Source organism: Trichinella spiralis (assembly GCF_000181795.1).
Source record: "Trichinella spiralis strain ISS 195 chromosome Unknown Scfld9, whole genome shotgun sequence".
Lineage (NCBI taxonomy): Eukaryota > Metazoa > Nematoda > Enoplea > Trichinellida > Trichinellidae > Trichinella > Trichinella spiralis.
Window position 1 is genome coordinate 3,864,253 of NW_003526948.1, and position 18,136 is coordinate 3,882,388.

The window sequence follows — 18,136 nt, forward strand, 5'->3', positions numbered from 1 at the left end:
TGAAAACTCTTTTCATGAAACTGACCTACAAGATTGTTAATGGAATAATCATTTGGTTCAATTGAACTATGATAACTAAAAGTTTGCCAATTTAAATAATTTTTTTTTCTTTTATTCTAAATCACTTTAAAGTAATCATTTCATAATGAACGCTTTGCACTTTTCAATTGGACATTTATTTCACCACATAGTAGGTAGTATTTTGGCGTGCGCATTTCAACGCGCAGCGTAAGGCAGTGGAATCGGACCGCCTTTAGAAGCTTACTCAGCATGTGCAATGCTAGCGCAGTCAGTAGCAAAGCAAAGCGTGCAGTTTGAAGAATTTCCAATAAAGGATAGGGCTGTGCATTTGCTTAATGCTCATCAATAAGGAATACAAATCGGTGACTGAATTTGCACGCATTTTAATCTCGGTAGTTTTTCAAAACTTTATTCTAATAATAACAAATTCAGTTGCACAGTATATAACAAATGAAAAGCAAGTACAATGTTAGACGTATTTTACCGTTACATGTAATCAAAGATGTAATCATTAATAATTTATTTTTAACAAACATATTTTACAAATACATAACTGTAACATGTATTTGTCTGCATTAAATAAGCTTTTGAATAGTCAGTTGCACGTTGTCATCAAAGATGTAAATCTGAAGTTTTCAGTAGGCGAATTAGTGTTTTCTCAGTAGACTAATTTGTCAAGCGCAGATGCGTTTTGCAGCTGAGCATATACGTTTGTCTGGAGAAATTCTGGTTGAAATTGAATATTCCAAAATTAGCACTCGCTTGTATGTTTGCTTAATTTGAAGTAACAGAACGAAAACACTAGAGTCGACTAAAAAATAAGCAGATGCAGAGTAAAAATTTTCACAGTCTCTTCAATCATATATACAATTTTACCAAGTGACTAGCTAGTACCAAAATACTGTGAGTCGTGCCGTGCATACGCATAAACATCATCCAAAAATTGCAAAATTTTCAGCGTAACGATTGTTAAATAATAATGTATGTATGCAATTCTCTCAGGCGTCGGTGCTAAAAGCACTCACTGCACGAACAATTTGCACACACAACACACGTGTATAATTTCTATTTTGTCTGGTTCCAACTAAGAAGAATGCAAGTTGTGTTTGCATCTGAACAAATTATACTACACGTTTTAAATATGCTTGAAAACGTTTATTTGACAAGCAGAACTTGTGAACATCGCGTCACACAGAAAAACAGCTTCAGCTACTTGAAAATGCATAAATGCTGATATAAAGTTTTTCGTGTTTTGACAGCTTTCGTGAGTTGGAAAAAAAATTGCACTTCGCCAATGCCTTCTCATTTTGTTCACGGTTGTTTCTAATAATTTTATTATTCATCGTTGAAAATTAATTTTTCACGCAAAGTTCTTTTCTTTTCAGAATGCACAGCCGTCGTAATTGGAGAATATGAGCACAACAGTTTGCAAATGTCAATCATACGAATAACAAATGCTGAAACATCTGCTTCTGCCCGCAAATTGCAATGATAAATTAATTGCCTATGGGCTCAGGCTAAATGAACTTATTATACAGAGCAGTTGGTTAAAATAGAACTCATAACGTTTCTGCAATCAGTCCACTTCTGTTTGTTTTAAAACATTTTTACATATCGACGTCATAATCTAATACAATATTATAATAACAGCAGTAATTGTTATTATTTACGTTGTGGATTTTAGGCAACGTTTGAAAATGCTAGTAATCGCGTGAAAATAAAATTTTTGATAAGAAACACAGAGTTGAAAACAAATAATATACATTTTATTTAATATCATTCGACAATGGTGTAGCGGTAGAGTTACGCTGCGGTGATTTGCAATTGTTTGAAGCAGTTGGAATATTTTCAGAACGACTGCTGAAGTTGTACGTGTTGTCGATCACATTTCCCCAACTGTAAGCAGCATTTCACGTTCATCTTTTTAAGTTGAATAATTCTGTAAACAGTGCGCAGTCGTTGAAATTGATCTTACCGAAACAAGCAGAAAATATCGCTTCTGCTTTCTTTTGTTTTCAGACACATCACGTGATTGATCAACGTTATAACTGAGAAATTTCAAATCAGCAACAATACCGTCGCCGTGAACTTCATCCTCGCATTTGTACCTGATTATATATATATATGGCAATGTACTGTAGAAAGACGTGTTCACGATCGCCTGCCGATTCGAAATTTTACCGACGACATAACAGTTAACATCAACTGAGCAAAGAACGACATTTCTTTTTATCAAAGCAGCTCACAAATAAGTTTCTCAGTTATGCAACGCTGCCGTCAAGCTCTACAACAAAGGCCAACTACTGAAAATGAAACAGCTCAATCAGCAAATTCTAAAAAAAATGCAAACGGGAAATTTCCTTCAACGAGTAAATTTGAAAAACAATTAAAAAAAAAGAATTTTATTTTCCAAACTTCATCTAACATGTATATCTATCTATCTATCTACGAATCACAGAGCTTACAAAAGCGAAACAAAAAGAAAGAACAAGCCAGATTGATAGAGAGATGTGTAAAGTGAAAAACAATTCACCGGAAAGATATAAAAATTCTTAAAAGCCAATTTCAACTCAACCGGCGAATAAAAATTGACAAATTAACTGTTGCTATAAAAACAAACAAGCCTTAAATTTTTATGTATAAAACGAAAAAAACAAACAAACGAAATAAAATCCGCTGAACTGAGAGAGAGGCTGATTATTCTGACCTGCTCGACAATAACACTTCGCTCATTTTCTCGTAAAAGCACTGAAAAGAATAAAAACACACGTACATATGAATAAAAATTCTTTTTTTTTCTCTCAAATAAAACATAAATTGAAAATATACAAACCAATAAAGAACTTTCGTCGAGAAAAAATACTGATTTGCCACTGACGTCATTTCTCTTCGACGACAACCATTTACTGTTCTTTTCCTGCAATTTAATTGTAATTTTCATACACAATTACAAAATAATGTACTGGTGGAAAACTGAACAGAGATAAAGTGTGAAAAATTCAAGGAATACATTTAGGGAGAAAATAATTTCAATTTACAAACCTACACACGGGGAGGGGGATTAGAGCAAAGATTTTTAAAGAAGAATAAAAAGAAAAATTACCTTGCAGTGAATGGTCAATTTCAATCCGTCCATTTTTGGTTGATCTTTCATCTCAGTGTATGGGATAGTCCAAGTGACCGTAAAACTTCCGGTAAAATCACTGATCATTATGTGCAAAATGCGCCTGAAAAGTTCAAACTTATTTATACGAAAAAAAAGTGATGAACAGCAGTGAGTTGCACAAGCTGTTCAATTCAACAATACTGATCAGTGGCCATCAAAAATTGGTCGTTCTTTGGGGTCAACGGTTGGTGTACAACGTAAGAGTCAGTGTTTCGGTATTTTCCCTTTTCCAAATCCTGAAACAATCAAGCGTCCGTTGCTTATTATTACTATTGGGACTCTGTATTGTATATTATTGCCGACCATCAACATTTTGGTGCCTTCGGCTTCGTAAAACGTGTACGGCCGAATTATCCTGTCCAAAGCGATATAACGAGTGGGCCGGGTAGGCTTGACCTCTTCGAGCACTTCTGTTGCCCTGTGATAATTTGAAATTAGCAACAACAACAACAAACAATGTACTGTATTCCTACTTTTTCAGCGCTTCGAAAGATGTGCTGGCGAAGTCGACGACGCCCGAAATTGGGCGCGTCACCGCACCGATCAGCCCTTTACCGAGACCTTTGGCAAATCCAAGGGCCCCCTCCTCTCTGGCTCCTTCGATCGGCTTGGTGAAAACGCCGGTCACTCCGTCGAACACTTCCTGCAAAAGTGACAGCAACGAAATGGACTGAACATTTTGGAAATTATATTTTCTTTTGCACAACAACAACGTACAAGCAACGCCCCAGTGCCACTCTGCGCCACACCGGACAAATCGCCAGTTCGACGGTTCATCATCCGTTGCCGTTTCTGCTGATAATCCGCGTCGAACGTCAAAGCAGCTATACCTTTGCCGAGAGTGCCGGTGATTTTGGAAACCGCCCCGGCGGCACCGCCTTCAAAAATTCAAACCCAAACAATCACCACCAATTACGTCCAAAGAACATCAGTCGAAATTTTCTTACCCACGGTATGTCCCAACAAGCTGCGCATTCCCAACGCCAAACCTTCGGCAAATTCTTCCGGTCCTTCTATCGCACCCTACAACAGACAAACAAATAAAAGCATGAAAAAAACACACATTTTATCCAAATCAACTCAGTAGAAGAAAAAAAACAGCTATTCTACAAATCGAACAACTTCGAATGAAGCAAAGTTATTGTTGTTGAAATGCAAATTCACAAATTGTCGCCGCCTACCTGAATTGGTTCGTAGAACAGCTGCTCCACTCCGATGGACAAATCGCGCATCAAACCGAACGGATTTCCAATGACATCCAAACCGAGAACCAACACGTAGATCTGCTTTACCGCTTGTTTGAAGTAGTGATCGTAAACTTCGTTGAACAACGCCTGTTTGCCCAAGAACACACAATCGCGTTCAAAATACGGAAGTCTGAAAAAAATGTCAAGTGATCGATCATCAGGTGGAAAATATGAAAATCAATTTAATTGAAAATACTAACTTGAACACGACATCCTGCACTTCGGTCATTGTCACGCCAATACTTTTCAACAACAAACCCAGTATGTGGGTTTGGAATATCGATTCGGTTTCACCTTCAGTGGCCGCTGCCCCGCCTTGAGAATAACTCAAATGAAGCTACAAAAAATTAAATTAAAAGAAATCAAAATTTCGCTCTTCTTTCATCCCGACAATTTTTGTTCATCGCGCGATTTGTGATTTTTCTCTACCTTCAGAGGTGAAAAGTGCAACAAGTTGTAAAAAGCTTTCTGTTCATCTGACGATGCCGTCAAAGCGTAAGCGCCGAGATCTTGTTGGACAAAATTCCAATCCCGCTCAAATTTTTCCTTCTAAAATAAATTTAAAACAAAAAATGAATATAAAAAAAACAAGTACATATATATATATATATCATTAATACGTCAGTATCTTCTTTGTTTACGCTGCTAGCATTGTAAAAACTCATCAACGATTCCAGAAAACCATTGTCAGCTTTCAGCGTCATCTCTTGAATGAGTATTTTGAAATATCTGAAAGAAAAAATTATTCATTTTTTTGTCCATTCCATTCAACCAACATCATCGCGTTCAAACAAACAAATCGATCAATCACAAATTTCTTACTGCACATAGGGTATGGTTTCATTGGCGCTCCTCATGATGAACGTCACCTCTATGAACGGCTTGGGTACTGAAAATAATTAATTCACCAATAGAAAAAAAAACAGAAATACACCCGCCGTCTAGATGGTATACAATAAAATGGACATACCGCTTTCTGAAGCAATTGATTTTGGAATTGGTGCGCGTGAAAAAACCGTGTTAAAGACACAGCCTGGAATTTGGTTGTCAATTTGGAAGCTGTTGATCTTGAGGTGCACTTGGACGTCATGCGGGCTCACTCGGTACTGCAAACTGAAGCCAGACTGAAAGCTGCGCCGAATTTCCCGTTCTTCAGGTTTCAAAATTTTCATACTGGCAAAATCAACCTAAACAAATGTGCAAATGCAATTCGTCGAAATAAAAAAAAAAGAATTCTCCTTGATATTCAACAGTCCAATTTTCCAAAAAAAAGAAACAGTAGCAGTTTTTTTACCAGCAATTTGTGCACTTGACAGCATGAATCGACTCGTTGCTTCGTCCTCAGATCGTTCAAATATTTCATATAGGCTGTTTCCAACAGACTGCAATATTTGACGGAAAACGCTCTGAAACGTTTCTTTTTCTGCTCCCATATGACACCGGTGCTACAAGTGAACAGGAGATAAAGTTGGAACCGAAGTTGGATATGAAAATTATTATTCGAAGAAAAAGCAACCAACCTCTTCAAACTGACGTAGGCAATCTCGTGACCAATTGTGTCGTTGACCAACGACAAACCGACTCCTTGGAAGGAGATCAAAAATTCCCTGTCCGCAATTTCCAAATCGTACACTTGTCTGGCGACTGTGCAGACCGTCGCATCGTCGGTGAACAACAGCACTCGTTGGCTTCCGTCCGAAAATGATACATAATAACAAGCCACATCCCGATCCGGGAACACTTCACCGAACGTGCTCTGAAAAACAAAAAATTGCATAAAAATTAGCAGTGGGTTTTTCGTTCGAACGGTTGGTTCACAGGCAGCAAGCAAGCAACAACCTGCATAGTCCACGTATCTTTGGCGTTGCCGCACGTCCAAGTCAGTGAACGCTTGAGCAGCAAAGATTCCCAAGCATAATAAACGCACATGCCACGTTTCAGCACTTTCGGCTCTTTGTCGCTCGCTCTGCAAAAGAGAATGGAGATATTTTTTTTACCGTTTGCAAAAAAAATGGCGCAACACAAACTCACTCTTGACCGTAGAGCAAATCGTACGATTGCAATGAATTTATTATCAGCAACGGAATCATACCCTGCTGATACTTTTCAAGTGTAATAATGACAGAATTTTCTGACACATTGCAACTGACGTACACGCCAATATGTTGATTTGCAATTGTAGCGAACATTTCAGCCGTATCCGTGATCAAAAAGTGCTGCGATTCTTCCACCGTACCCACGTACCTTGCACAATAAATCAAACGACTATTCTGATTCGGCCAAATGCCAACGCACTGCAGCAAAAGATGATCATTTTGAAGAGAATCAAATTTAAAAAACATTTTCCTTTTGTCACACACCTGATTCACGTTTACACGAATCCAACTGTCTTCGTCCACTTGCCTCACTTCAATGTCGAACTGAAATTTCGACTTGTTAAAAATTTACAATACTTCCTTCCACTTCACCCAACAACACAGATGCATACCATGGAGACATTTTTGACCATATAAAATGGAACGAAAGAACAAATTTTAGTAAGACCAAATTCGCTAAGACGTGAAGTGACGCTCACCTGAATGTAAAAAAAAATCGTAACAAAATAATTTGCCAATTCAATAATAATTGAATTATAAAATAATATTCGCGTCCTACGTCGTAGCTTTTCAATTTCGAATGCGCACAAGTGATTCGTCCCGCACTTCCAACAGTATCCAGTGGAAATGCGGACGACCATTCTGAATCACAGACTTTCAAACGTGCCTGAAAAAAAAACAAACCAAAAAAAACAACGTTTCAAATCTTTTTCTTTTTTCAGTAAAAAAATACACAGATTTACGTTTTTCTTTTCAAAAAATTTCTTCCTCGACAAGTTCAACATCACCGGCACAATATCCGACTTTACAGGAAGTCGACACGTTCCACCGCTGTTGGATTTCGCTTCCTGATAAAAAGACAAAGAACGAAAAATCCAAATCTACAACAACAATCCAAATCTTCAACTCACTTTGCATTCCAATGGCAAGCCGGTACTGTTCACCAACCAAATTGGTGAAAACAAACTGAGTACACATTTGCTGTTGTCTTCGGCTTTCATCAAACCAAGATTCTGCAATGAAGAACAGATAAAAAAGTTTAACATTGAGAAATTAAAAAAGGAAAATATGCAATGATCAATAAACCAATTCTGGATCGTCTTCGAACGCACGAAAGCTGAGCACGTTCACTTCGTTCAATGCAGTGCTCAAATCAAGAATACAACTTTTGCGCAGTTTTTCACTTTTACAATCGATCAACTGAAAAATTATTCTTGATAACATCCTGGCAGACTGGAACAAATCAAAAAATACGTACTGTTAATCGGATTTTCGCCTTCGACGGATGAATGTGAAACAATGGTCGAGATTCACTGCTCGACAGTGTGATGATTTCAGTCGGTTTGGGAGACTAAAAATTTGAGGGGGAAAAAGCATATTTACATTTCACGTACAAGAAATTTTCTTTTTTCATGCTTTTAAATTCCACACAGCCCTCGTCGCTTACCTCAACTGACAGCTGAACTTCAATATGCAAAAGGTTGAGAAATACAATCGGTGCTTGCAGGTGAATGTTGAACACATCGTGGCTCTGTCTCAAAACGTTGCTGCTTTCTGACAAGCAAGATACGTGTTCCGCGCTGGCCTGATTGTGTTAAATTGTTGAAGAGAGAGGGAAAAAAACAATAAATAAAAGCCAACGGCAACAACAACAGTAAACCAACCTGGATGTAAAGCACACCGCGGTGACCGAAGCAACATTCCATCAGTACGGAGTGGTTGTCTTTTTCCAACACTGGCCAACTGATTCCACGAATCGAAACATCATAGCTTAAGAAGAGAAACGACAAATTATATACCCCGGTCGGCACAACTTCACTGAGATCAATCAGTGATAGGCAAAGAAAAAAAGAAGCCAAAACCAAACAAAACAAACAGTCAACAGAAATAGGATTGATGATCAACAACTGCTGATATTTAAGCATGCTCAATAATACTTTTTTACATGGACTTGCGCTTCAATGAATATACTGTAATAACAAAAATATTACCATATTTGATTTCTAAAAAAAAGAAAACAGCTAGATATGATAAAGCGAATGGAATGATGAGATAATGATGGCACAGTAAAGCACGACAGCAAAAATCTTACGAATCATCGATGGGCTTGACGCAAAATTCCGTGTTGCCTTGATTGACGTCGGACAGAGTGGGCGACGCACAACCGCCGTCAGCTTTGAGCAAAATTACATCGCGAAAACTGCTGTCCGTCTTCTGGTATATTTCCACGTCAAACGGCAAGAAGTTGTAAAGCTGAAACAGAAAATTATCACTTGGACATACCATATCGAAAGCAAACCCCTCCCCCAAACCAACCATAACAGCCGAACGAAGGACAATAACTCGATTGCCCATCGAGGTGGATACGTCGACCAAAAATTTCCACTTTCCATCGGCAGTGGCTCTGACCTGAATGTGATAAAGACGTAAACCGGCATGGCTCACATCCAGAATGCGAGTGACGTTCAGTTCAGGTATCTGGAGCAAAATGAACAAAAACAAATGTACACTATATACTATTGCACAGTGTGTGCAGCTGTAAAAATCAGAGAGTCACCTGAACATGGAGATACATAGAAGGCGTTGCATCTTGCAATTCCAGTGCCCCTAAGCAAGATACGTTCATTTTACCGATCAGAGAAACCGATTCACCGTGCATCAACGGTTTACTGATGTAATCATCCGGTACCTGAAAAAAAATAGAACACAAAATTCCTCCGTCAAAGTGAACAAAACAATTTCGCCCAATAAATTTACATCAAAGTGTTCGGTGGATCCAATCATGATTGGCAAGCCAAGCTTGTTGATCAACAAATATGGCTCCAAAGGTTTCGATGAGTCAACTTTAGCTTCCAATCTTCTCTGGGCTGCAGCGCTAAATGCCTACACAACAGCCGTGTTATTGAGTGAAATTTAAAACAGCAAAATGAAAGAAAAATCATGCTTGTGACAGCTTGTTGGCCAAATCCATGAAAGTCTTGGTTACTGTTAACTCAAGAACGTCATCTGAACTGATAGAAACGGTCATACGGGCTTTTGGACATATCTGTTCCTCTTCTTGTCCATCTGTTTTGTCAAGAGGATCGTTCTGATTTACCTGAATAATGAACAGAATAATTCAGAAACACACATACATGCATACATATATGAACTTATAAAAAATGACAAAAGCAAAATGCGACGACAGTTTTAAAAGTCTTCTCATTGCATACCAGTGCTCTAAATTTCCAAGGTCTGGGAGTCATTTTCTCAACTATGGGCTCCAATATTGGTTCCCAAGCGTTGTTCCTATCGTTGAAATACCAAGCGATGCATGTCACAGTGGACGACACCCACAACAAAGAGGACCAGTCGTAAACTTCTCCCTCCATACCGCAGTGCAAGTAAATCATCGGTATGGTACGCCTGCCACTGTCCGCTTCCAACATCATAAAAACACTGGGAATATCGAATACAAGCTGCAACGATAGGAAAAAAAAATTTTTTTTTCAAAGCAATTCTGAAGCTCAACAATTAATTCTCTTCTCTTCAATAATTACTCTCTTACTCGTTGAGTTTTTTTAAACGAACATTCACTATTTTCATCATCCACAATCATCGATTCGTCACATTCACATCCATAATCTATATCGTCTTCTAAAATTACCAAATCAATAGGTGTGTGTGCATTAAAAAAATATGTATGTATATGTAACAAAATAATAAAAAGTATAAACGGACTTTCTTTCAAAAACCAAAATGCTTGACTTGCAATCAATTTCTCAGACCAAACATCCGCTGGAATTTGTTCAACCGTGCTGACCGTTACTTCGGCCTAGTAAAAGAATAAAAAATAAAATACACCCAAAAAAAGCAAACAAGCCAAACAGCAAACTGCCCTTCATACTGATTATTACATGGATTATATTACAATACTCGCTCTGCTTAATACAACAAACCCAATTAAATCAAATAAAATCAAATGTCTGTTTTGCTTTTATGCCGTAAAAATTAAAAATGCATTTGTTTCAATTGTCGCACCTTGTTGCGGGTCACTTCGGCCAAAGTAGTGCTGAAATGGTGAATAGCGGCCGGAGAGAGACGGAGCTTCAATTCCGGCATGATCACCTTTGCCGATTCTTCATTCGCAGTTTTCTTGTAATTCACTGCCATTCGACAAGGGGACAAAATCTGCAACATGTAAAAAATGAAACATCAAATATCGATCATATTTCTTCGTCGAAATAATAATACCGGATATTTGTACATGCCCCTTTGATGCATAGCAAATTGATCGCTGTACATTTCCAAGTTCTCCACCGACCCTTGCATGTTCATCTCGTCCGCGGTTGAATCAATATCCATCGAAGCTCGGAACTGGAACAACATAGACAATAATGAAACAAATGAAACAAAAACGGACAACAATTTTTACACCTCTAGAAACATGGCGTTTGTGCTTTCCGGCTGGCGACAATCTTCGACCAGGATCACTTGGATTCCGTTGATTTGGGTGTTGATTTGCAGCAAATCAGCAGACGACTGAACGCCAGCAGAAATTTGTTCCCCGGCGGATCGTTTCGCTCTGCTCATCGACTGAGCCAACGCCCGTTCGGCCAGCGACTCGGCGAATCGATCAGTCGGTGCCCAGGTGAAAAATGACGACAGTTCCAACAAAAAGTCCACACTCAAGCAGAGGAAAAATTTGTTCAAATTCACCAAAGCTAAAATAAAAAAAATAAAAAAAATAATAATAAGTGATGAAAAGAAATAAAGCAAAATTCTTCTCTGTTCAACTCACCTACTCGTGGAGCTGCAATGCTAGTCTTGTAATCTGCCGTCAATACAGCACTATTCTGCACGCCGGGCATGCAGTCCAAAAGTCTGAACAAAAAATATTCATTTATTTATTACACTGGACAAAAATTATATAAATTCACAAAAACAAAACAAAAGAATCACTCACTTTCGTATTCCAATGTCGCCGGCACGTTGATCTTCCACTTCCAAACCTTGAACTACGGCATTCGCCGACATGCAACCGTTGGTAAATAGCCGCGCGTGGAGCTTGATCGAGCGAAGCTGCAGTCCGGCCAACGGTTCAGTTGGACAAATATCCTCCTGCAAAACACCCCGCACGAGAACTTGGAACCAAAACACAAAGCTAAACAATGCATTCGATTACGTCCAATTTTAAAACCGCTTCACGCTTGATGCATTTGCTCAGCACGGCTGAGAGATGGTCAATTTCGAAACCAAGCTCCACTTGGACCGTACTGTCGAAGGAAGAAGAAGATGATGATGGTGGTGGTGGTGGTGAAGAAGAAGTATACGGTGGCGGTTGCTGGGTTTTGTCACCAGCGACGGCGACAACGTTGCCAGCTCGCTGGTTCGACGCTTCTCCTGCTTCCACGAGCTCGACGTCGACAAGCACCGACGATTTCACCGCGTCCGCCTCTTTGCTGCCACCGCCGGTGCCAGTTGTCGACGAGCCGGCAGTGATCGACAAGTCCAACGATGGTTCCTCCAGTTCGACCAAATTTTCGTTCAAAATTTCCATCATCACCGCGTAATCGTCCGAAGTCAAGCCCAGCTAAAACAAAGCGTCGAATAAATGCACAGTGGAACCGTTGAACCGGCAAATCGCCTACCTCTATGTCGGGCAATTGGCCTCGGATACTGATCAACGGGACACTTTTCACATTGGCGAAAGATAAGTTGCGTTGCACGGCCAAGACAAACGTGATCGGCTTCAACAATTGTCGTTCTCGAGTCAATGTCCAACAATCTTTGTCCAATAGAACCCTACACACACATACATAAAGTGAAATTTGATCATTCAATCAAATCAAAAAAATTAATTCTTGTCATCAGAAAAAAATCTCAAAGCAAAAAATAAATTTCCACTGTTCAATCATCATCAATTGCCACGCCTTCTTTTCTTACCTGCATATTTTCATCTGGTCCAATTTCAAATTGATATCGTCGAACAATGTCGACACGCCATCCACGCTCAAAGCACTACAGAATCGGAATTCATTCTTCACAATCAACTGCCCTGAAAGCAAAGCAACTAGCTCACTAAACAACAGAACAAACAAACAGTATGCAAGCAGAATTGAAAAGAAAATTCTTTTTTTCTTTTTACCAAAATTCACCATCAGCGCTCGGCTCGACTGCGTATTAGCCGGTACAATGATAACAGGGGCGTTGATGACAATATCCAATTTTATTCTCGTTATATCTTGATCTTGGAACAGATCGACCGCCGTTCGTGCACCTTCTTGCAACGCGCTTCCGGCGTAAGAAGCCGTACGCTGTGCCGCATTTTGAAAAGGCGATATCCAATTCTGAGATAAAAATAAGTAAATTAATAAAAGAAATAATAATCATATTTCAAGAAAACAATTTACCAACAATCTGCTCAACCAGTAGTAGAGGAAAATAAATCGCAACTGGGAAAAACGAACTGTCAATCTCATTTCCACTTGACTCAACAAATCCAAACGTTTGTTTTCAGGTGGAATATTGTATTGAACACATTCCAATCGAAACATCTCATCACCGACGACGCTCAAAATCTGAAACATACATACATATATACGTGCACAGCACCAAACAATCTCATACAAATACAAAAAGAAAAATATAACATCAACTTTAGCTTTAAGAGAGTTTCAGAATTAAATCTGCATGCGCTTATTTATTACCCGTTTATAATTGGAATGGCTGTCGAAATGGTCAATGGCGACGCTTTCCAACCGGACAAAATATTTCGTCTTTTCAACCATTTGAACCATTTCCACTTTCAGACCTGAAAACAGAATTGCAGTGTGCCCAGCACGTTGGATTCATTCGGAGAAATAACGAAAGATAAATCAAAAACGCGATGCACACATATAATATATAATATATATTCATCATTCGAACCTTCTACGGCAATTTCACTGATCGGACCGTTGGATGTGGCCAGCACAACTCGCAGTCCGCTCACGCGAGCTCGCAATTTCAGCATGGAGAACGCTACAGTGTCGACTTTTTTGGACTTTTTCGAGCCTGCAAATTCAGCAAAACATTCTCACAACAGTATAATTATTTTGAAACAAACCAACCTTTCTGAGAGGGTGTCTTCGATTTGGGGGTAGTGATAATATTCGGCGTCGCCGGTGCGTATTTGGACGCTGTCGTAATTTTCGGCACAGGTACCGCGGGCAAGGTGGCAATTTCATCTTGCAATCTGTGCATGAAGTTTTGCATATCAACCAACGCCTCTTGGCGCGCGTTGATGCACAACGGCTGTACTTTCAGTTCGATCCACTGTTCAGTTGAATGAAAAGTGGACGCAAACAAGGGATTTTCTCTGTCCGCCTGGCATTTCATATTACAATTGAGAATTCAATATACGTATTATGTATACATTGCTTGATTGTCACGTTTACCTGACGATAGTCCAAGTAAAGCAGATGCTGCGAAGAAGGTGCTTTGCGAATCAAATACAACGGCGAAGTGCCGTCAACTGCTAAAAAAAAGCAACGTCAACAATAATAATCCACGACAGAACATTTACAAAATAATATTGTTCAAGCACAGCTTGCTATCAATAGGCGTACCGGTGTAACCATGGTGGAGCATTTCCACGGTACCGACGTGACACTGCAACACCATGTCCAATGGTCTAGTGCGCAGTTCCATGCCGACATTTTCCACACGCAAACTGAAGTATTTGGATGCTTTATCTTCTTCTCGGTAAACATCCAAAGCAATCTTCAAACAAACGAACAACGTTCATAATGTATTTGTGATAAAAATTTACAAAATCAAAAACAAAACCTGATTCAGTAAAAATATAATTTGAAAATCCACTTGTTCATTGTAGTCAATCAGCGAAGAGGTACCGCTGGCGCTGTCGGTGGTTTTTCCCTCGGAAGAGACGGTCAAATCGTCGTCGATTGTAACTTCAGACGGGGCTTGCATTCGAACATTGCCATATTTAGGCTCATTCTCTTGCCACTGCGAAATAAACAAGAAAAAACAACAGACAAAAATACATTACAAATTATTTAGCTATCAATTATTGTTTTGCAATTGATCATTTTCCATATACCATTTGCAAAGAATGATTCCTCTCGTCCGGCGGTGGCTTTGGTATACTGGAGACCAGCTTCAACAATTGGACCAAATATCGTTCAGAAATGTTGAACGTCAAATCTGGCAATGATCCTTTGATTTGATTTCTTAAACATACAATATAATCTGAGCGTACAGAATTGTTCCAATGCATCAAATCAACCAACACTCACTTCGGGATGTTGAGATCGTCGGCAATGGCTGTTCTGATCAATATGCCGATGCCGGTTGGTTCTAATAACGCTTCAGCTTTCTGCAAATCAAATTGACCATTCGCATCTGAAATTAAAAAATAAAATATCATTATCTAAATAAATAAATATGCATATGCAAATTCACCTTTTTCGACGAATAGTATTTTCAAACTTTTCAAAGTTACATCCATTGCATCATAGCCGTCATTCATCAAAATTCGACAACGTTCATCCTGAATAAGAAATCAACGAATCAACTGATCAATTTTTAAATGTAAAAAAATATCATTCACTTCAGATTTTTTGTAAAGTTCATCAACGTGCAACGTGTTCTTGTTTTTAAATTCTTCCGACTTGATGGTCAGCACACCGAAATCCATTACTAACATTGATTTAGCTCTGCAAATGACAACAGCAAAAAAGAACAACAATCCGATTTGCAAAAATTGATAAATAATTGCTTATTAAAAAAAAAGTATGAAATTTCTTTTAGCCCACCTGCTAATGTCACCGAAAGCAGGAATGTTCAAGGTGGTGGGCAGCACTTCCAAATCAATTTTGAACCTCTTGCGCATTTGCATCGCCCGATGCAAACCGGCAGTGGATATCTTCTTGATATCCTCATATTTCATCATCGCCGCATTGGTCAACCTGTGCAAATAGATGCAATAAAGTAGCAAAAGAAAAGAGATGATGCACGTGTTGTTGGTGTTTTACTGTTTCAGGCGAACCGATTCCGGCGGACGCAGAGCCACCAGCAGACGGTTGATTATCTCGGCATGGTATGTGACCAACAACGGCTGCGAGCGTAGCATCAGATCCTGGTCGCAACTTCCGTCCAAAGGGTTGGTCTCGTAGGCGAATTTCAGCTGCTTGAATGCTGCACCTTTGCTACTTGTCGCGGGCGCCACGAGTGACCGCTGAGCGACGTCTTTCACAGAGCCGACGCCGGTAATTTTGAACACGCCCACTTCGCCCTCCAATCTGCAAATCGACAAACCAATCAGCAGCAAAATTGAAAAAGCACCGCTAAAGTGAAATACAGAAATGCTCCGGCCGATCGCCTCTGCTTGAACGACGCCTCAACAAACTGAAGGCACATTCTCAAAATGCCTTGTCTTGATCTAGAATATAGCAAAAGCAATTTTCCATAAGCATAATAATAATAATGATAATGATAATGATAATTTTCAAACAACATCCAACAAAACATGGAACATTTCAACAACTACACACCCAGCTTCGTTGGTGTCAAGCACTACAACAGTAAAACAGCCAAGCTTGAAACGAATGTCAATGTCGACAAACTAAAAATACAATATATGTATGAACAGTGCATCTCGAACACTCCCAACTGACAAACAAACATAAATCCATTTAAAATAACATATAAACTACTGACAGTTCACCTCTTTCGGATAAATTGTAGGCAACTGATTTTCCTGATAACCAATTGCTTCGTACAGTTTCGCTTTTTCCTCTTTGGTCATTGCTTTTTCAAATTGAGTAGTTATGTCGGTCAGATCGTTTTGCTGTTCTTGCTTTTGATCACTATACCAAAAGCTCTTCACCCATGACACCCATCCACCTTGTTCTTCGATCAATTTCAAACCTCGACGACGTATCTAAATGGACAAACAAATAAATAAACAATTGCATGAATAAATTTCTGAACAAACGTCAATTTCTGCTGCCTGTCGAGCAATGTTCAGATTGAACAAATCCAACTCCTTTTCGGCTAACTGTATGAAAAAAAGAAACAATTTATATATTCATACATACATACACAAATAAATAATATTCCCTTGAACATATTTTAAAACCAAAGTGTACCTGAATTTTTGCAACTTTCTCGACAGAAATATTTTTGTTCGTTAATTTTTCCACCCATGCAGCACGATATTCTTTCAACAATTCTCTGTGCTGTTTGATGTGCTTCCACGACCAATTTCTCGCTCGACGTTGCACCTCTGTCTCCATAATTGCATCAATTGCAAACTTCCACCTGCAAATATCTACACTGCACACCCACTGCGCACAAACATGAGCACCAACAACTAGCTTCTTGCCACGACAATCATCCAATTGGATAAATAATGAATATATCAATTCGCTGATTTAATAAAAAAAATCCCAGAACAAAAGAATTACACTACAACTTACCACTCTTTGGCGTGACCACGGTATGAAATGCCATAAGGACGAAATTTCCTATAGGTTGCATTCAAAGCAAATTGTTCTTGAGCTTCCAAAAATTCCAGTATACCTTGATACTGCAGACATTGGAAATTTTTAGTTAAAGATCAAAGAAATAATACACGAAGTGTAAAACTACTTGATATTTGTGAATATTCAATGTCAACTCATCTATTTCGATGGCTACAAAAAATTTCGGAACTGAAAAATTCGTTCCATCCGCTTCTGGTTTAGTATTCAACTTCAAATAAGCGCCAATGCTGATTGGTGCCAAAACTGAAGCATAACGAAAAAAACAGCAAAATGAAATGAATAAAATTCAGTTTTCTCGCATAATAAACAAAATTCATATACTGTAATAAAATTCTTCCGGAATGTATCCTTTTCTGGAAATTCCTTTCTTCATCGCCACCTACAAATGAAAAATAAAGCGTAAATTAAAAATTAATTAAAACTATTGCATTGATATCTTGCTTTCAATTGCTCTAAATCATCCAAATTGGACAACAATTGGCAATTCCAATTCCAGTAAATTGCAAATGACTTCATCTCAGTAGCCTAGAAAACAAAAAATTATCAATCATAATTTCTGCTCGTAACTAAAATAATGCTCTTTTGTTTCAAATGGTCACTTTATAAATGATTTTCTTCAATTCTTTCAAAATACAAGGTTTCCAATCCTCGTCGGTAGTCTGCAACGAAGTAATAAATAGAAAACAACGAGAACAACAAGAACAACAACAGAATAAATAATACTTGAAAGCAAAGCTGATGAAGCGTAAGACCAGCGGCAAAACGTCTTTCGACATTTGAAAAGCAATCCTCATATCGAATATGAATATTTCGTATGGTCACTTGCAAGTTTTTAATAACCTGAGACAGCATTCTTTCAGTAAACGTGTCTTCCTGAGGCACAGTAACTGCTACACAAATGAAATATTAATACAATGAAAATACAGTATGCATTTTTGAAACAACTAACCTTGCTTCTTCGCCAATTCGATGCGCATCAATTCGGCTAGTTTGGCATCTATAGCCATTTTTTCTTCCTTCTCTGCATTGTATTTGATACCTGTGCACAGCGAATATCAATTTAGACAGAAATTAATA

The 18,136-nt window shown here is 38.6% G+C and overlaps 1 protein-coding gene across 1 annotated transcript; it reads right to left on the minus strand.

Annotated features, from left to right (window-relative positions):
- Nucleotides 1–596: 596 nt before the first annotated feature.
- Tsp_05552 (putative tetratricopeptide repeat protein 27) lies at nt 597–18,066 on the minus strand. The gene is made up of 51 exons (XM_003371834.1): nt 18,009–18,066; nt 17,166–17,302; nt 16,994–17,103; nt 16,664–16,943; nt 16,067–16,137; nt 15,548–15,814; nt 15,329–15,481; nt 15,124–15,229; nt 14,976–15,063; nt 14,614–14,762; nt 14,340–14,519; nt 14,120–14,273; nt 13,949–14,028; nt 13,622–13,877; nt 13,440–13,565; nt 13,220–13,323; nt 12,923–13,090; nt 12,456–12,859; nt 12,161–12,314; nt 11,695–12,102; nt 11,476–11,630; nt 11,315–11,393; nt 10,764–10,886; nt 10,551–10,700; nt 10,078–10,344; nt 9,743–9,988; nt 9,517–9,627; nt 9,088–9,219; nt 8,814–9,008; nt 8,623–8,783; nt 8,195–8,486; nt 7,978–8,115; nt 7,617–7,763; nt 7,442–7,543; nt 7,090–7,197; nt 6,923–7,009; nt 6,795–6,854; nt 6,466–6,728; nt 6,274–6,400; nt 5,729–6,190; nt 4,635–4,771; nt 4,369–4,564; nt 4,135–4,210; nt 3,905–4,065; nt 3,661–3,857; nt 3,125–3,248; nt 2,855–2,938; nt 2,729–2,769; nt 1,997–2,129; nt 1,047–1,133; nt 597–647 (listed from the first exon to the last, which is right to left on the minus strand). The coding sequence occupies exons 1-51, from the start codon at nt 18,064–18,066 to the stop codon at nt 597–599; spliced, it is 8,145 nt and encodes a 2,714-aa protein (XP_003371882.1).
- Nucleotides 18,067–18,136: the final 70 nt, after the last annotated feature.